Here is a 21,117-nt window from a genome sequence, read left to right as displayed (position 1 = left end):
TCTTTGGAGTTTAAGATGTCATGTCCAAGGGAAGGGAACTGAACCTTACTGCAAAAATTAGTTAGCAGAAGGGCATAGGGAAGGAAGAGCCAAAGTTGCTTCTTCAGGAGCCTGGGATGCAAGGTCCTTCCCTTTATATGACCTTACACCCACCTCTCCCCCCCACTTCCAATCTGATGACAGGTGCATTTTCTGTTCTTACTTAGCCACTGCAGTTAATGGTTGCATTTAACCAACCATTATTGCAATTCCATAAGGAGACTACTACATTTATTCCCAAAGGAGCTTCCAAAAAGTTAAGGGGAGATGAGTCACCTAAAGCCTCAACTATGAGTCCAGAGAGAAACAGCTCAGGGCTATTTCACCCAAACTTGGCAAGCTTTATCATTTATCTTGCTGCTACCCTTCTGCTGTTGGGATTAGGCTGTGCCCTGCCCTATGTTACTTTGTTTTGTTCAAAAGTGTTTTTCCAGACTGTGCCTAGCTCTAGGAGACTGCATTAATAAGTAGCTTTGGGCTCCATTTTTAGCATGAGGACAACCTCACATTGAGGTGGATGTGTGAGCAGCACTGTCTATCTGGCATCACCCACACAGGTGGTACAGACTGATAAATGACTTATTCCTGGCAGCAGAAATGCTGTCACCTGTATATTTATTGATGTGAATTGGGACTGTAGGGGCACATGGGTGTATTAAAATGTTATCAAGGAATCAGGACTGAGAATTTACTGTGCACACCGGACCAAGGGAAGGGTACAACTTCCTCACCTGAACCTGTAAAAAGATGGGTATCTAGTACAGCAATGTGATGCCCCCGCCCCAATCTGTCATCTGACCATCCTGTGTGGACCAAGGACCAACAAACACAGAACTGCTGACTATCCTGGAGGCTTCAGCTTGGCTTGGTCCCACTGTAGACTCGGCCTACTTGATGTGCCATCTCCTGGTCCTCCTGCTGGTCTCTTAGGACTTGCTGTCCCCCTGATTGTTTGTCTGGGTCCAGTCTGTCCTTTTGCAGCTAAACTCAACTCTACAGTGCAATGCTGACCCTGCAGCCTGATTCTATGGTCCACAACCAGAGCAGTTTCTTTCTCTTTCTTTCTTTCTTTCTTTCTTTCTTTCTTTCTTTCTTTCTTTCTTTCTTTCTTTCTTTTCTTTTCTTTTTTGGTTTTTTTAGAGACAGGGTTTCTCTGTGTAGTCTTGGTACTTTTCCTGGAACTCACTCTGTAGCCCAGGCTGGCCTTGAACTCACAGAGATCCGCCTGCCTCTGCCTCCCAAGTGCTGGGATTAAAGGCATGTGCCACCACCGCCTGTAGCAGGAATCTTAAAAGTTCTTATTAATAAAATCAAACCTGAAGCCAGTTATTGGGGTGAATGCTGGAAGATCAGAGAAGCAGAACAAGCCACAGCTACCTCACCTCGCCAATTCCTCAGCTGATCCTGTTTCCTCAGACTGGAAGCTTCTGAGTCCTCATCCAAATGGATCTCAGCTGAACTGCTGCTCGAAAGCCTAAAAGCTTAACCAGCCAAATGCTTCCAGTTCCTGGTTTTTACACCTTATATACCTTTCTGCTTTCTGACATCACTTCCTGGGATTAAAGGCTCACTTCTTGGGATTAAAAGCGCGAGTCACCATGCCTGGCTGTTTCCAGTGTGGCCTTCAACTCACAGAGATCCAGATGGATCTCTGCCTCTCAAGTGATAGGATTAAAGGTGTGTGTGCCACCATTTTCTCACCTCTATATCTAGTGGCTATTTGTTCTTTGACCCCAGATAAGTTTATTAGGGTGCACAATATTTTGGGGAACACAATACCACCACAACCGCCTGTAGAGCAGTTTCTTTAATTAGACCTGCAGCAGGGTTGGTTTGCCGTCAAACAGAGAATCTTGCATTTCTATCAGTTCCTCAACTTTCACCTCTCAGGCTTCTCAGACTATACTAGCAACTTAACAGTACATCTAAAAGCTCTAGAACACAAAGAAGAAATCACACCCAAAAGGAGTAGATGACAAAAAAATAATCAAATTCAGGGCTGCAATCAATAAAATAGACACAAACAAACAAGTAATAACAACAACAAAACCCCCAAAGAATCAATGAAGCAAAGAACTGGTTCATTGAGAAATTCAATAAGATTGACAAACCCTTATCCAAATTAACTAAAGCGCAGTGAGAGAATATCCAAATTAATAAAACTGGAAATAAGAAAGGGGACAGAACAACAGGTACAGAGGAAATCTAGAGAATCATAAGGACATACTTTAAAAACCTGTACTCAACCAATTGAAAAATCTAAAAGAAATGACTAATTTTCTTGATACATATAGCATACCAAAGTTAAATCAAGATCAGCTAAGCAGTTTAAAAAGATTTATAACCCCTAGTGAAATAGAAGCAGTTATTAAGTCTCCCAATCATAACCATGTTGCCCAGAGAGGCTACGTAACAAGGAGGGCCCAAAGAGGGACTGATGGATTTCCCTGGGAAGGGGAAATAGAAGAGATCTCCTGGGTAAACTGAGGGTGGGAGTGGGAGGATGGGGATGGGGTGGGGATGGGACCATGAAGGAGGGAGAGTAATGAAAGAGATGTCTTGATGTGGGGGGCATTTCAGGGTTAGGGAGAAACCTGGTACCAGGGAAACTCTCAGGAATTCACAAGGATGACCCCAGCTAAGACTCCTAGCAATAGTGGAGAGGTAGCCTGAACTGGCCGTCTCATGTAACCAGATTGGTGATTACCCTAACTGTCATCAGAAATACTCTATCCGGTAATGGATGGGAGAAGATGCAGAGATCCACAGCCAAACATTGGGCAAGCTCTAGGAATCCTGTTGAAGAGAGGGAGGAAAGATTGTATGAATGGAACCAAGAGAGGCAGGGGCCAAATCACCACAAGGGAACCCACAGAAACAACCAACCTGGGCTCCTAGGAGCTCACAGACTCTAGAGCCTGCATGGGACTGGCCTAGGCCCTCTACATATGTATGACAGTTACATAGCATGGTCTATTTGTGGGACTCCTAGCAGTGGGATCAGGGCCTGTCCCTAATGCTTGGGCTGGCTTTTGGGAACCTACTCCTCATATTGGGTTGCCTTGCTCAGCCTTAATATAAACAGAAGAGCTTAGTTCTACCTCAACTTGATGCACCCTGCTTTGTTGACACCCATGGGAGACCTACCCCTTTCTGAACAGAAACAGAGGAGGGATGGATGGGGGGCAAGTGCAGAGGAGAGGTGGGATGGCAGGAAGGAATGGGAGGAGAGGAGGGAGGGGAAACTGCAGTAGGGATGTAAAATAAATGAAAAAATTAATTAATAAGGAAAAAAATCTCCCAATCAATGCTGGGTGTGGTGGCACACACCTTTGATTTCAGAGCTTAGGAGGCAGAGTAAGGTGGATCTCTGTGAGTTTGAGGCCAGCCTGGTTTACAAAGCAAGTTCCAGGACAGCTAAGGATGTTACACAGAGAAACCCTGTCTTGAAAAAACAAACCAGGAGTGGGGTGGGGCAGGGGTGGGAGGATGTTCACCAACCAAAAAAAAAAAAAAAAAAAAAGCCCAGTGACAGATGGTTTTAGCTTTTAGCGCAGAATTCTACCAGAATTTCCAAGAAGAGTTAATGCCAATACTCTTCAAATTAGCCCACAAAATAGGAACAGAAGAAACATTGCCCAATTCATTTTATGAGGTCACAGATAATCTGATAGCCAAACTATATAAAGACCCAATAATCTGATAGCCAAACTACATAAAGACCCAACAAAGAAAGAGAATTACAGACCATCACCTGTATGAATATAGATGCAAAAATTCTCAACAAAATACTTGCAAAACAAATTCAATAACCCATCAAAATGATTATCCACCATGATCAAGTAGGCTTCAACCCAGAGGTGCAGAGTTGGTTCAGTATGCATAAATTAATAAATGTAATCCACCATATAAGTAAACTGAAAGACAAAACCACATGATCATCTCGTTCGATATAGAAGAGCCTTTGACAAAAATCCAATACCTTTTCATAATAAAAGCCCTGGAGAGATTAGGGATATAGGGACATATCTTATAGCAAGCCCATAAACAACATCAATTAAAATGGAGAGAAACACAAAACAATTCTACTAAAATCAGGAACAAGACAAGGATGGCTACACTCTCCATACCTATTCTTTAGTACTTGAAGTCTTAGCTAGAGCAATAAGACAACTGAAAGAGATCAACGGGCTATAAGTAGGAAGGGAAGAAGTCGAAGGTTTATATTTGCAGATGATATGATGGTAAATTTAAATGTTGCTAAACATTCCTCTAGAAAATTCCTATAGCTGATAAACACTTTGAGCAAAGTAGCTGGATACAAAATTAAGTCACAAAAATCAGTAGCCCTTCTATACACAAATGACAAACAGACTGCGAAAGAAATGAGGGAAACAACACCTTTCACAATAGTGTTAAATAATATAAAATATCTTGAGGTAACTCTAACCAAGTGAAAGACTTGTATGATAAAAACTTCAAGTTGTTGATGAAGATATTAAAAGATAGAAAGATCCCCCATGTTCATAAATCAGTAGAATTATCATAATAAAAATGGCCATTTTACCAAAAGCAATAAAAAATAATTCAATGCAATCCCCATCCATATTCCAACACAATTCTTCACAGATCTTGAAAAGACAATTTTCAGCTTCATATGAAAACACAAAAATCCCAAGATAGTTAAAACAATCCTCAATAATAAAAGAACTACTGCAGGTATTACCATCCCCAATTTCAAGTTGTAATATAAAGCTATAGTAATAAAAACAGCATGGTATTAGGACAAAAACAGACACATTGATCAATGGAATCAAATTGAAGACCCAGATATAAATCCACACATCTATGGATACTTGATTTTTGACAATGAGGCTAGAAATATATACTAGAAGAAATACGGCATCTTTAGCAAATGATGTTGATCAAACTAGATGTCTGCATGTAGAGGAATGCAAACAGATACATAGTTTTCTTCCTGCAAAAAATTCAACTCCAAATGGATCAAAGACTTCAATATAAAAGCCGATACACTAAACCTGACAGAAGAGAAAATGGGGAATAGCCTTAAATACATTGGCACAGGAGAAGACTTTTTGAACAGAACATCATTAGGAGAGGCACTAAGATCAACAATTAATAAATGGGACCTCATGACAATTGAAAATCTTCTGCTAAGGATACTGTCATTTGGACAAGGCGGCAGCCTATAGAATGGGAAAAGATTTTCACCAACTATACATCCCATTGAAGGCTAATATCCAAAATACATAAAGAACTTAAAAAAACCTGAATATCAAGAAAATAATGCAGATCTAAACAGAGAATTCTCAATAGAGGAAACTCAAATGGCAGAAACTCTTAAAGAAATGTTCAACATTTTTAGCTATTAGAGAAATGCAAATCAAAACTACTCTGAGATTTTTATCTTATGCCTATCAGAATGGCTAAGATCAACAAAAGAAGTGACAGCTCATGTTGGCAAGGATGTAGAGTAAGAGGAACACTCATCTATTGCTGGTGGGAAGACAAATTTGTATAGCCACTATGAAAGTAAGTGGAATTTCCTTTGGAAGATGGAAATTGATCTATCTCAAGACCCAGCTATACCACTCTTGGATATATACCCAAAGGACATTTTATCCTACCACAGAGACATTTGCTCAACCATGAAATTGCCATAATGGGGGTGACAGAGTCTCAACTGGCCATTTCTTGTCATCAAAGAGACTTCCAGTACCAGGATTGGGGTATATCTAATTGAGTTGTTGGCCAAAGAGTTCCTGCTGGAATCTTCAAACAATGCAGGCTGTTGCTAAGGCTGTAGGTTGATGTCCACAAATGATGGCCAGGCCCCATTACTGAAGACAATACCCACACAACTCATTGACCATGGTGAAGTTGAGCCAGTGCCTACACAGAGCCTTCCCCACTATGTTCTAAGGTCTTTTGTACAGGAAGGTGCTCAGTACACTACCAAAAGAGAAACTTAAACATGGAGCCAGCCACAAACCCTCTGATCCACAATGGTGTCCTGCCTATAATACATGCTAGGACAATGGTGGCACAAAGCTTGTGTGAGTAGCCAACCAATAACTGATTTAATTTGAGGCCTACTCTACAAGATGGGACCCATACCTGACACTGCTTGGGTGACTAAGCACAGGGACCTATGGTAAAATCAAATACTACTGTTCTAGAAGAAAGAGGAGGAGGAGGGGGAGGAGGAAAAGATAAAATGACTCTTAATGACATTCTGCTACACTCATAGGTCAGTATCCTGAGAAATTTCCTCCCACAGCAGATGGGAACAAATATAGAGACCCACAGCCAGACATTATGCAGAGAATGAGAGACCTTGGAACACTCAGCCATAAATGGGATATCTCCCACCTTCCCCTAGAGCTGGGAAAGAGTGTAGGAATCAGAGGTCATGGAGGACACCAAGGAAACAAGGCCCTCTAAATCATCATGATCAAAGCTCATATTAACTCACAGAGATTGAAACAGCTTTATGAGTTTCCTTAGAGCATGAAAGAATAAGTATATGATTCTTGTGCTTCTCTTGTGTTTTCTTTCTATTGGCTTGTCCTATCCAACTTTGATGTTATATATTTTGCTATAAGAGAGTTGAGAACAAATTCTACTTATTATTATTTTTTGGTGTGTGCATGCATGTTTGTATGTCTGTGGAAACTTGTATGTGGAGATACATGTGCATATGTGTGTGCAAGTGGATGAGCTGGTGTTTTCCTCAATCACTCTCCACTTTTATTTGTTGAGGTTGGGTTTCTCAGTTGGACCCAGACCATGCAAAGGGCTAGTCTAGCTAGCTAGCTTGGTTGGGAGATCACTGGTCTCTGACTCCCATGTACTATGATGGCAGGTAACTGTAGCACCTGCCTGGGTATCATGCAAGTTGTAGGGATCTGAACTTGGCTCCTATGCTTGCTGGGCAAGAGCTTTATCCAGCAAGTCATCTACCCTTCTTCAATACAAAGTGCATTCATAGGATGGGGAATATTGCTCAGTAGTAGAATATTTGTCAAAATGAGTGAAGCCCTCGTTTAAACTTTTGTGCAGAAAAAACTAAAAAGTCATTAATCAATCAATTAATCAGTTATTCCTTTTATTTTTTCATTCTCTTTATTCCTTTACTGAAATCTTCCTGAATTGTGCTTAGTGAGGCATTAGAATGGTACAAAAGAGCTCCTGTACTTACTAGGACCCCTAGTTATTTCTATTTAGTCTTCACTTCCTCATCTGTAAAATGGTGATACAACACTCACCTAACTGTATTTGGTGTGGTTGTGCAGAACAAGGCAATCTGAGTCATTTATAAAGAAAAGCAGTATTTCTCACAGTTCTCAAGATGGTGGAGTTTAAGGTGGGAGGGCTGCATTTGGTGAGAGAAACTTCTTCCTGTGTCAACCTGAATCTGAAAGCAGAGGGCTAACGGCATTTATGAGACAGCAAGAGTTGTATTTGCAGTCCCAGATCCTTGGGCTATAAACACTAATACTCTCATGAGCTTGTGAAGCCTTATGTCCTAAATACCTCATCTCTCAACACCATGGCACTGGGGATTAAGTTTCCAATACAGCTTTTTGGGGGACACAGTCAAACCACAGCAAACACACTCTGTAGTAATGTGAGGATTGGAGATGAAACATATTTGCAAAATGTCACCGTCTGTAATTGTAGGTCTCTTCAAATGGTAGTTATTAATGGAAGCACATCTGCTCTTGGACACATTAGTCACAGTCATGAGCCAGCCTACCCTGTACCTCCTCTCTGGGAAATTTAGAACAAAAGAGGGTCTAGGACTCAAAGCAGGAACAGCCATCCAGTACACTTTGCCATTTATTGTTGACAATGGGCTTTACTAATATCCTGTTAAGGATGGGCAGGAGGTGTGCTCCTGACCTGCTGATAAGTATTTCCTTCCACAGTCAGATTTGGCTTTTTTCAACTCAACCTTTTATTGTCTTTATTAACATCCTGAGAACCCTGTTAACAATAGTGATAAGAACCACACCACATGCCAAGCACCTTCACAGAGGGACAGAAATGTACTTAATCCTTCAATGACCTTGTGTGGTGGAGACCGTCATCACCTGGATACTTGACAGGTGCTCTATAGGGCAGACCCAATAGCGGGAAGGGCCGTGGTACTAGGCCAGTGCAGGGAGCACACCAGGCAAGTGGTCAACTGTATCCCCTCTTTTACAGGGGCCATGATAGAGTTTCTCTAGGAGAGAAACTTGCAGAGGCGGAGAATGAATCGGGCGTCGTCCTATTTCCCTCCTGCTGGTAAAACACGTGGTGAGGAGCCCGTAGGGGTGGTGACCCCATTCCACTTCAAAAGTCTGTAGAACTTCCGATCTGAAAAACTGAGTTCCACTCTTAGCCTCGGTCAATTAAGCCTTTACAAAGAGGGGTGGGGCCTGTAGGAAACTGACCGTGGGGGCGGGGGTGGGGGTGGGTCCGAACAGAACATTCCGCGCTGCTGATTGGCTGACACGAATGTCTGTTCCCTTCTGCCTCCGCCCCATCTCCGAGCTGCCTAGCCACTGGAGGCGGTCGCTCGACGCCGGCCGTAGTGCCAAACAGGCAGGGGGCGGGCTCCGGGGGGGGCGTGCCCGAGCGCGCCCCGCCCCCGGCCGCCAGCCCCGCCCCCGCCCCGCCTCCGCCCCGCCCCCGGCCCGGTGCGGCTGCCTCCTCCGCGCCGCGTCCTCTGGCTCCCTCAGTCCTCGCGGCACGCCGTTGCCTCTCCGCCTGAGAACGCCCCGCGCCCGCAGCCCGTTCGGCGCCAGCGCCGCTCTCCGCGGCCAGCGCTCCGCACAGGGTCGCCCGCCGCGTGCCCGTGTCGGCCGCGGCCTCACAGTGCCCCCGGGCGGGCCATGGAGGCGGACGGGGCCGGCGAGCAGATGAGACCGCTACTCACGCGGGTAAGGAGCGGGGAGGCCGAGGCCCGCAGACAAAGGCGGCGGCGCGGCGGGGCTGCCGGCGGCCTCTGTGGGCGGCCGCGCGCCGCCGTCGCCTTTGTGTGGCGGGGGTCGCGGGGGCCGGCAGCCCGCGGCCGGCCTGGAGCCCTGGCGGACGGCTCCCCCGAGGGCGCGCGGGTCCGCCGGCCGCAGCGCCCCGCTCGCAGCCTCGCGGCGCCGCCGCCGTGTTCTCCCGCCGCGTGGACGCCGCGGTCCTGCAGCCCGGCTGCTCTTCCTGCGCCCGCCGCCCGTCACCTCTGGCCGGACCGTCGGTGCCAGCGCTCTGTGGAGTGTCGGGTCGCCGGCCAGGAGAAGGACCGTGTGGATGTCCTCCTCCGGGCCCCATAGAAAGAGAAAGGACCGCGTCACCAGCCCAGCGGACCCCGCTTTCCCAGTGACACTAGCAAGCTGCTTGAGTAGCCGTGGGCTTGCAAAAGTGGGGTTCTCCTTTAGACGGAGGACAAGTGGCCCTTTCTCAAGAAACAGGGGTGCATATGTGCTCCACAGCGGAGACTGTCTTCTTTCATGGGCTATGACTCAAAGGATGGGGTGGTATTAATTTTCCTACTTGCAATTTTTACTCTGACCAGCGAAAGGGGAGGGAAGCTTGCAGGGATAAAAATTTTCCAGTCTTTTCACATCAAGGAAAACAACTTTTCACTTTCCTTTTTTAAATTAGAATTTTTCTTAACGTCCTTATCCCACGTTAATTTTAAGATTATTGTGGAGGCCACGGGCAGTGGTCATTCATTATTACTTCACCATATTCAAATAGAAGTTCTTTAAATATAAAGGGGAACTTGAGTCTGAAGACAGTGAATTTGTTCCGCAGTGGTTATGGGTTTGATGGGTCACAGTGATGGCGTACTGGAAACTCTTAAGGATTCTTTTTATGGTCTTTGAATGAACTGTTAGGCAGCACCTTCTCCAAGAGTATCTGTCAAATACACTGTTGCTTATCCTTAACCTTATTTGCACATTTTCAGCTGAACAGTAAACAGTATCAGTTTTCATAAAGCTGGGCAGAAATGTATATTCTCAAACACTGTCTTCTTAAGCAGATGTAGTACATAATACCGCCATTGCCACTCATTCATTCATTCTGTGCAGTAACTTATTAAGATATATACTGTAGTGTCCAGAGTAGAACCCGCTTTTTCCTAATAGCTTCATTCAAAGGGATGTGGGTGTGTCTACAACGAAGGACAGGATGGGACAAACAGATGGCAATGAACTCTCCGTTCTGGTATTAGTGGCATGATAGGAGAGTATTTTGGAAAGTCATACTCCCTAAGTCTTTGGGAGAATAAATGTCAATAGTAAACTTACAGAAATTAATAATAGAAATAAAATTCAGCAAAATTTTCAAAATTTTCTGACCAGAAGAAGCCGTGAAAATGGGTGAAATGGTAGAGGGTGCTCTGATTTTTGAAAAGTGGGACACTGACAAAGTTAGAGTTTCCCATGCTCACTTTACTTTGATAAGTGAAAGTCATAAAAATGAAATACTCTGACGTTTGCCAATTGTAACTTTTTCTTTCTCTTTCTGTCTTTTCCCTCTCTTTCTTTCCTTCCTTCCTTCCTTCCTTCCTTTTTTTTTTAAACAGGGACTCACTTTGTCCTTTAGGCAGGCCTCAAATTTGCTAGTCTTTCTGTCTCAGCCACACTAGTGCTAGGATTACAGGCATGAGCCACCATGCCCAACTCACTTATAACTTTTGGTTCACAATAGACTGGCCTTGCCAAAAGAGTAGACTAAAATCGATACTTAGGCACCACCTTAAGTTTATAATTATGCAAAGAATTGAGTGGCCATTAAGTTGGTGGCCATTTATATTACTCTGAAAATGGGGCCCATTCTTTTCATAATGTAGTATCTAAGGTTTCTTCTCCTAGAATTATGATTCTCACTGACCATAGCATTGGAAAGAGAAATCTTACCTTGCATTATCTCTTGTTTTAAGGGATTGAACAGTGTGAGGGAAAGCTCACACATGCTAGGCTTGTGCCACCATGTCTGGCTGCAACTTTTGTTTTGCTTTAATAAAAATATCACCTTTGTAGGTGTCACTTAGAATTTATCAAAGTCTTACTTTTTTTTTTTTTCTTCCCCGAGACAGGGTTTCTCTGTGTAGCTTTGCACCTTTCCTGGAACTCACTTGGTAGCCCAAGCTGGCCTCGAACTCACAGAGATCCGCCTGGCTCTGCCTCCCAAGTGCTGGGATTAAAGGCGTGCACCACCACCGCCCGGCTCAAAGTCTTACTTTTTAGTGTAGAGTAAGTAGTTGTTTGTTAGTCATATTTTCTAGTGTAGGCTATAAACAAGTGGTAGCATTTTTCTAGCAATAGCAAATAAGCTTTCTTTTGAACATTTTGGCAATGTCCCATGAAAAGGTTGCTTCTATGATTTCTTTCATTATTAGGCTTTTTGTTGTTTTTATTTGTTTGTTTTTCAACACAGCTGTTATAGGTCTGTGTTTCATCTCTGGCTGTCCTGGAACCCACTTTGTAGACCAGGCTGGCCTTGAATTTACAGAGATCCGCTTGCCTCTGCCTCCTCCTGAGTACTGGGATTAAAGGAGTGTGCCACAACCCACCTGGCTTTTTTTTTTTTTTAAATTATTATTAAAGACAAGGTTTCTGTGTATTTGAGGATGATCTTGAATTCACCATATAGCGAGAACTGGCCTCAAAATGTATCAGTCTCCTGTCTCAGTCTCAAATGCTGGGATTATAGGCATATTTTACCTCACCCAGCTTCATTTCATAGATATTAAGTGTCTCATGGATACTAGGTTCTGGGAAAATAGACATACAAGGTAGATGGAGTCCTGCCTTCAGTGAGTTTATTTTGGCATGTTGGGAGAACACAGTGATAGCCTTTACATTCCACTTGTGAATGCCAGTTAAAACATTTCATGAGTCTGTTAGAAATAGTTCTTGAAAAATAGGTATTAGGCTAAATGTAATAAGACTCAAGTAACCCAGCTTTTGTGAGTCTGTAAATAGCCTCATTTTGGGGAACTGGGTTGCTATTGACAGCTTTTAGGTGTATGGCACCCCAGGAGTATTACCAGAATTCCACTAACCTTTTGGCTTATTCTTGGTAATTTGAGTTCCAATTTGAGTTCATGGGTTTGTAACCATAAAGGGAGAGGCAGCACACCTGTCATTTGTCTAAGGAAACTGGACTTGGATTGGGGCACTTGGATTGGGGGACCATTGTATCTGATCCTGAGACAGACGAGGGCTGCTCTCAGAGGAGCCTTCACAGGGTTTCTTTTGATTGAGCAGAGGATATGAAAATTAGCATGGTCTTATACTAAACTCTTATTAGTTGAGTAGATTAAAATTAAAAGCCAAAGTACCCTGGCATTGGAGGAACCTAATATAACATTTTAGTGGCATGTGGTGTGCTAGCCAATATATATATATAAACTTCGGTAGTTACTTGTCAACATCCTGTAATGGGTTGTTTTTCTTCCTCTTTCTCTCTTCTTTCTTACTCTATCTTACCACAAATAAGATCTTAGAGCGGATAGGATTTGCAGCTACACAAAGGGACGTTTATGTAAAGGAACATACGGGTTGTTTATAAGGTTAATGCTATGAGTTATTTATAGATAGATACATAGTTTAAACATTCTTTTTGGTGTGTGTGTGTGTGTGAGGGAGAGAGAGAGAGACAGAGACAGAGACAGAGAGACGGAGAGAACAAAAGAACAAGAACACATAGAGGTCAGTTACGGGTGTGGAAGTCAGTTCCAGCTCACCATTTTTCTGTCTCAACCCTTCATACAGCTGGGGTAATAATCAACACGCACTATTTTACATTCCTGCAGTTACCATTCTTTTGTACATTTAGTAATTCTCAGTTCTGAAGTAAATGTATCAATAAGAAAATTATAATTTTTATTAATAATAAAATATGTATCTTCTTTGTTTACCAGAGTATCACATATTTTATTGAGATTTAATGATTTGGACAAGTTTAGAGTTGTGTTTTTGAAGATGCTTAACCACCAAGGGGGCCTGTGACTGGTGGTGTGATTCAGGCTGTAGCCGTGCTGGGGGTCTGTGACTGGTGTGATACAGGCTGTAGTAGTGCTGGAGTCTGTGACTGGTGTGATACAGGCTGTAGTAGTGCAGGAGTCTGTGACTGGTGTGATTCAGGCTGTAGCAGTGCTGGGGCCTGTGACTGGTGTGATACAGGCTGTAGTAGTGCTGGGGTCTGTGACTGGTGGTGTGATACAGGCTGTAGTAGTGCTGGGGTCTGTGACTAGTGTTGTGATTCAGGCTGTAGCAGTGCTAGGGGCCGGATACTAGAAAAGTGCTAGGTTGGCCTGTGACTGCTATAGCAAGAGTGGATTAGAATATTATGTGGTTATGATACAGATTTGCTTTTATCTGGAGCTGATACTATTTGAATTTTAATGCATTTAATGAAGCATTTTTTTTTAACCCCAACAGTATAGAAGTAAAGAGTTACAGCACATTTTGACAAAACGCATTAGTGTTTTAAATACCCTATTCTTGTGCAGAGAGTGTTATGTGGACTAAAGCCATTTGCTTCCCATTCTATTCATATCTCTGTGGAGATCTTCCTCTGCCTGTGGATTCCAAGATTGTATTACTTATTTTCTACTAGATTGCCCAGTTTGAGAAGCTCTTGGTTGTATATCATTTCTGATGAGGATTAAGATGTATCTTTGAAAGTAGGGTCATACTCGTAAGATGCACATTTGATTAGAAAGGAGTGTGGAATGGTTTCTAAAGGAAGGGCGATAGAAAGTTTTTCTTTGCAGCTTTCTATAACATATAATCAATAACTTGGTGTGCTTGTGCTTTGTATATCTTTATATACACACTTTCCCTACTTAATAATATTTATTTTAAAAAATTCTTTTTGAGACAAGTGTTGCTGTGTAGTCCAGGATTGCTTGGTACTCATCTTCAGCTCAGGCTGGCCTTGAAATTTTAGTCCCCCTCCTACCTGCGCCTTCAGAGTGCTGGGATTACAATTGTGTATCAGTACATTAACTTACTAGCAGTCTTCATTTTGGGAAAATACTAAAGGTCTACAGAATCTCTTTTGCTTTAAAAATCAATGTATTCAACAAGAAAATGAATCAGATTCATGTAGAGCCTCTTTCTCTTAAATCTTCCTGGTAGAACTACAGATGCTTTTGGTAAACGTCTTCTAGGAAGCATCTAAAGAGTCTTACTCTGTAGCCCTGTTTGGCCTGTATAGACCAGACTGTCCTCGAATTCACACAGGTCCTCTGCCTCCTGATTAAAGGCATGTGCCGCCATGCCCAGTAGAAACAAATTTTTTATGTGGAATAATTTTACACTTTGCCATGAAGATATTATTTTGATTTGGAAATAAATATCTTTGAAAACTTTAGCAGTTTTAAGTATTTGTATGGTTGGCTGGAGTGTGGACAAATAGGAGACCAGGGAAGTGAGGGGAAGACAAAGTGTCGATAGACTAGAGGATATGTGTGAATTCCTGTGGACACTTTTAGGCAGATGTGGTCAGTCGTAAGTGGAGCTCAGGGGAGTTGGGTTTCAGTAATCTTCACAGTTCTCTCCATCTTCCTCCCTCCCTCCCGTGATCTTGCTATGCATTCTTGGTCCATCTGGAGAAAAGGCTGGCCTTGAACTTCTATTGAACTTGACCCTGCCTCCAGAGTGCTGGCATTACCACACTTCACTGCTTTGATGCACATTTAAAACTGGATTTCTTTTCTCCTTGGTGTTCACATTTCCCGTTTAGATTGAAAGCAGAACTTGTTTTTTTTTTTTAGCAGCGACTCCTAACAAATTGTGAAATTCATTGCTTTTTAAAAACTCCTAGGATTTGGGTTCTTATGCATGCTTGTGTTGCTGTTAGCTACCTGGGAGGCCAAGGGAGGGGGGTTGCTTTAATCCAGAAGTCCAAGGTTAGCACAGGTAGTTAAGCCCATTTTTTAAAAAAAAAATCTTGATTTTTATATTCTATGAAATGAATTGAAAGGACCAAATTTTTGTTTTGTGAGAATGTAATTTATTTAAAATATGAGAAAAGAGACTCCTGTATGATTAATGTTACCTCATAATACAGCACTGTATTTAAAATTGATTTAAAAATAGAGGTGACTGATATGGAATAAGGCAGGTTCATGAATCACCCCCCAAAACTTGCTTCTATTTTTTTTTTTTTCTGGGAGAGATAGAAATAGCTTACATTGAAATCTCGAAGGAGTCCAGAAGACAGCTAAAGAACATATCCTAAAATTTTACTCAGTTTGACTACATGTCTTTAAAAGTTCGTAGGTTTATAGTTTGCTTAAATAATTGTTAGAAATTTCTGCATCCACCTCCATAACATTCATTTGCAATTTATTTCTCAGATTCTAATGTCTATAGGAGAGTCTGTGAAAGAACAATTTGTAGTCAAATAAGTTTGAGAAATGTCACACAGACTTTTTGGAAATTCGTAATACATAATAATACATTAAAGACTTTTGAGAAATCCTGTAATAGATAAGTATATTAAACTTTGAGAGAATACAGCCACATTCAGTGGTTCTTAGAAAACATGAACATGATCACTAATATATGTCATAGACCTTTAAAAAAGCAAACCCTGTGACACCAGCTATGTAAACCTGTATAAGATAGACTTTTCTCTGTTTCAGTTACTGTATAGGAAAGATGGAAAATTGTGTCATTTTCAAAGTTGCTTCTTGCAATCATACCATCTGGGAAACTGAGGCAGGCCATTGGCTGTGATTTTGGCCTACATAGGAATACACTATCTTAAATAAAAACAATTTCGGAAGCAACCTCCTTGTGTGGCACAGGTAGAGTTAATTACGGGATATCCACCTTATGCCATCTGACAGTTGGCTGAAGAGTGGCTGAAGAATGAGGGTGGTTCTTTGTACTGATAGAGAGGTAGCTAGATCTAATTGATTACAGAGACTTCTCTAAGGGAAAGGTAAGAATATGTATCTAAATACACTGGAGAGCTAAAGAGGAAAATGGTGTACATCCCTATAGAGGAAGAGTGTGAACAGGGAGAGTGAGAGGAGGGAGCAGAGCTTCACAGCGAATTGTTTTCATACCTATGACAAAAGACACAGGATGATTTTTATTTTTATTTTATTTTACTTTTGTTGTTGTTGTTGTTTAATGACAGGGTTTCACTGTGTAGCCCTGGCTGTCCTGGATCTCGCTCTGTAGACCAGGCTGACCATGAACTCACAGAGATCCAACTGCTCTCTGCCTCCTCAGTGCTGGGATTAAAGGCATTTGCCACTACCATTCATCTTTTTTATATAAATAATTTTTATGTTTACACATAGCAGAAAAAAAAATTTGAGCCTAGGCCGACCTTGAACTCACTGCTGACCTCAAACTAAGGCAATTTTCTTGCCTACATATATGCATCACCACACCAGCTTCTAATTCCTCCTCCTTCTTCTCTCCTCTCCATACCTCTCTTCTTCTCCCCTCTCATCTTCTCCCCTAACCCCCTCTTTCTGAGATTGGGCACCTCACTACGTAGCCCAGGTTGGCCTCAGACTGCATTGTTCATGAACAGAATCTCTATCCTCCTTCCTTAGTCTCTTGTCATACTGCCATGCCCAGCAGATGATTTATGTCATGGGTTGACATTACTTCATGAGAGGTGTTAATAGAATCTTCTAACATATGAATTACCTAATTTTCATGTTGTGAAGGTACTTCATCGATGCTATAGTTTATATAGTATATAATAGCTCAAAAATCGTAACTAATATTAATGAACTGCATAACTCCTACCTAATTATGTACCGAATTCATAACTAATATAGTGAGCTGCATACCACCTACCTAATTGTGTACTGAGTTCATTTATCCTTTAGAAACTGGAGTTTGTAGTTACTGATGTTCTTTCTAATTCTGTTTACATTCTACCCAGGAATTCGAGTCAGTGAAGTGTAAAGGAAAGGTTAGGGGCACTATTTAAAATGCAATGGCTTAGGTATAAGGAAGTAACAGTTTGGTGATTGTACTGCTTATTTTTGTCAACTTGACACAGGCTAGAATCATCTGAGGAAAAACATCAATTGAGAAAATGCCTCCATCAGACTGGCCTGAAGACATGGCTGTGAGGCATTTTCTTGATTAATGATTTCTGTGGTATGATTCAGTTCACTGTGGCAGTGCCTCCCCTGCACAGGTGGTCCTGGCTTGTATAAAAAAGTCAGTTGAGCAAGCCATGGAGAGCAAGCCAGTAAGTCACATCCTCCATGGCCCCTGCTTCAGTTCTTGACTGCAGGTTCCTGCCTGGGTTTCTCTTGATGACTATAAGCTAAAGTAAGCCATTTTCCCTAAGTTGTTTTGGTCATGGTCTTTATCACAATAGAAAGCAAGCCAGGACAGTGATGTACAATATGACTTTGTTCCTTTCTTTCTGAGATGGTTTGGCTGACCTTCGACTTTAGACAACTTTTTCTGACTCCTGAATGCTGTAATTACAGGTGTGCTACCATGCCCAGCTGGTGGATACACTGCTGTAAACCTAGACTTTCCCCTTGAGAAAATACTTACCTTTTAATTGAAATTCGTAATTGTTTTTAAGTTATCCATAATGTACTTAAGATTCATATATATAAAAGTTATTAAATGTTTTAAGTCATTTAAGTTATGAATAAAATAGTCATAATTTTTTCAGTTCAAGGGCTAGGGATGTGTGTAACTCAGTGGAAAAACACTTGCTCAAGGTGCTTAAGGGACTGCAATTAGATCTCCAACATCCTGAGAAATAAACTAAACAAATAATCCAGGTGAATTGGCATTTGCTAAAATTACGGGGACACAGTTGTAGGGGACACTGGTCTTATTGTATTCCTGGTTTTATTACAAGGGGCACTGTTTACCAAGTTTTTAAAGTTAACATTGGGAAAAAGATTATTTTTCCATCTTTTGAAGTTATTTTTCTTTTCAAGAAAGTATTTTATGTTTGTTTTTCAATATAAGCCTTAGTGTATGTTCAGAGATTACACAACCCCCTAGATAAAGTAACAAAACCCACTAAAGGTTCTTTTTTGTTGTGTTTGTGAGATAGTCACTTATTTTGTAGCTCAGGCTAGCTGTGAACTTGGACATAACCTTCCTGAGTGTTGGGACTGTAGCAAGTGCCCACATACTCTGAGGGCATTTCATTTTCTGTTTGTGTTTTGAGATGAATCTTGCTACTTTATTGCCCAGGCTTTCTAGGAGTTCAGTACTTCGCCTCAGCCCTTCTTGATCTGGGATCTCAGACTAGCCACTTGAGCCCTGTCCTTAATTTAACTGGAGGTAAGGCTTTATTTAAGCAGGTGATAAGTATTGAACACCAGGAACATAGAAATCAGTTTTCACCAGTTTTAGATATTTTTAAATTTTAGATAGTTTTTGGAAACTGTGTATTTTACTTGTTTGCTGTTCCTTGTGTGGTTTTTGCTTTATGGAAACCATGGGTTTTTCATATACATGATTATAAATGACTAATGACAAGAGGGATTTCCAAGCTCAGATTAGATGACAGCTGTTACACTGTTCTGGAAGTGCTGAAATGTGCTATTTCTAGTCCATCTTTAAGAATTACTATATAATAGGAACCTTTGCTGCTCATCTGCTTTTAATTTTATGATTTGGGGTTTGTGGACACTCTTTATGACTACAATTGCCCCCTAGCCTCATAGTGCATGCCTCAGTGGGGGTCTTTTAGGAAGAATGGGATGATCTTACCTACTCCCAGTTGTCAGGAAGAGCTGCCTTGGGTATTTTTGCATGTCATACCTGCAGGGTACAGTTTTCCTTGGGATTATTTTTGCATTTGGGAGACTTAGTTTCCCTTTTGCTAAGAATTTGGGATTCTTTCAGAATAAATTTAACTCTCATTCAACTTTTTATTTTGTCTAGCTGTTTTATTCAGAAATAGGGAATTTGAGAAATGATCATAAGGTCTACAAACTTTTTCAAAATAAGACAAAATTCAGAGACAGCACAACCCAGGCCAACACATTCATAGTTTCAGACCGTCTTATCACCACCAGGTGGCTCCCGGCTGCCAACACACCTTTGTATTCTCCTGCCTGCTGCAACTTTAAGTGCTGGATTACAGGTATTGCCCTGCTGGCTTTATGCATTCTACTACAATGCAGTTATTTGACTAATGTGTTTAATTAAAATCTGAGTCTTAACCTTATTTAGAAGGATCCAGAGTAGAGCCTCTGCTGAGAAAACAGAGGAAGCTGGAGCCAGTGCAGACAGTGATTTCTGGTGGAACTGAGAAGAAATACATGACAGGGATGAGAAGGTTAGAGGTAGCTATTCTCTGAGGCCCTTTCCTAGTTGTCCTGTAGTGTTTGGTCATCATTTCTTGGATCCCAAAGAGAATTCTATGACTTTCAGAAAGAATCTGAGAAGTTTAAACAAAGTTCTAATAGAGAAACCAAGAGAAGCCTGCTTAGTAGCCTCACAGAATTTCTGTTTTCTTACTGAGATAAATACCAATTATGAAATAGCACTAATATAAGAATTCAGATTAAGGCATTGCTAAATTGTTATGCAGGTCAACTGGCAGATCTTTACCAATTATAGCAAATGCTTGTTGCCTACATTCAAAGCTACTCTTTGACACTTCTTTTGGACATTTATTTCAACAACTCATATTCCAATGAAAATTACTTCATAGTATAACAGTGTCTATGCTGAACAGAATACAAACTAAATTTTTAAGTACATTTATTAAATAATTTTAGCAAATACTTGATTAGATATTTAACTTAACATTCTCCAAAGTGCAGAGATCCCAAACATATTCCCAGTGTTTTCCATATTCTCTAACAATACCTTTTTTTTTTGTAGATAAGAATAAATACTTCCTGACTGGATCTGGATGTATAGACCTGTAATCCCAGCTATTTGGGAGGCTGAGGCAGGAACATCACAAGTTGAATCCCCATTTAGGATCCAGAGTGAGTTCAAGGCCACTCTGGGGAACTTATTGAGACCCCTGTCTCATAACAAAAAGTAAAAAGGAGGCAGGTTTATATAGCTCAGGACTAGTCTTTCCTAACATGTGTGGGGCATTAACGATTGTAACAGAATTAATACTTAGAGGAAATAAGGAGGTAAAGAAAAACAACTTGGAGGTCATTGGACCAAAGATTTGGGTCTGGGTGATTTCTTGCCCCTCCTCATTTGTTTACACAGTGGCAAATTTTATGAGAGTAAACAGACAAGAGTTAAAGAATAGGAAAGGAAACAGGACCGAGCCAGGAAGATTGCCAGCTTGAGGCCAATCTGGGCTACAGAGTGAGGGTCTGTCTCCAAAGAATACATAAAGAATAAAACGGGAGAATGGTATAATAAAAGAGGAATTTAATAAAGTCTTTGGGAATGTGAATGCAGGTGAGGCTACTCATTTAGAAAATCATTAGAACTCTAAAATAGGTGTCGATTTCTAAGAAGAAATGAATAGAATTCATTTTCTTCAACAATAAACTTTATTCCCCTATTCACTCAATTATCTAACAACATTTATCAAGGAGCAGACATACAATATTCCAAGACCCAGTTGTTCAGTTTAGTGTGTTCAAGTCTCTAAAATAAGTTGAGAATGGTTGAGGTATTGAACAGGAAGGAAACACGGGCTAGGAAGACGGCTCAGTGTTAAAGAGCACTTGCTGCTCTTCCAGGCACATCCACGGCAGCTCTCAGCCCCCTGTAACTTCTTTTCTCGAAGATCTGACACCTCTCCTGGCCTACCTGGGATCCAGGCATGCATGTGGTGCACAGTCATAAATGTAGGCAGAACACATGTACAAATAAATAGCGAAGTAGACCACAGGCAGTGTTGGAGAAGGGAAGTAAGGTAGACCTTTGGCTTGGATTCTTCCTGAGAGCTGTGGATATTAAATGGGGGAGCAGTCGGTACTGTCTCCTCCAGACAACTCTAGAGACAGTTATGTGGAAGCTGGAAGCCAACAAGAAAGTTACCATGTTTTCCAGGCCAGTGAAGATAGAGGCTTGAGCTGTGATGATCAGAGAAAGTAAAAGGAGAAGCAGG

General features: G+C 41.6%; 1 protein-coding gene across 3 annotated transcripts in view; it reads left to right on the top strand.

Moving 5' to 3' along the window:
* The first annotated feature begins 8,824 nt into the window (after positions 1-8,824).
* The window catches only part of Slc4a7 (solute carrier family 4 member 7), a 90,391-nt gene continuing 78,098 nt past the window's right edge, over positions 8,825-21,117 (top strand). The window contains exon 1 of one of the 3 annotated variants that reach the window (XR_009381412.1): positions 8,825-8,990. Coding sequence is in view for 2 of the 3 variants with exons in the window: in XM_059274198.1 (XP_059130181.1) it covers positions 8,943-8,990 (48 nt within the window). In the remaining variant the exon portion in view is untranslated. The remainder of the gene's footprint in view (positions 8,991-21,117) is intronic. The other 2 variants (XM_059274198.1, XM_059274199.1) reach the window with 2 other exon arrangements.

Source organism: Peromyscus eremicus, chromosome 9 (genome assembly GCF_949786415.1).
Source record: "Peromyscus eremicus chromosome 9, PerEre_H2_v1, whole genome shotgun sequence".
NCBI lineage: Eukaryota > Metazoa > Chordata > Mammalia > Rodentia > Cricetidae > Peromyscus > Peromyscus eremicus.
This window is presented reverse-complemented; position numbering and strand designations above follow the sequence as displayed.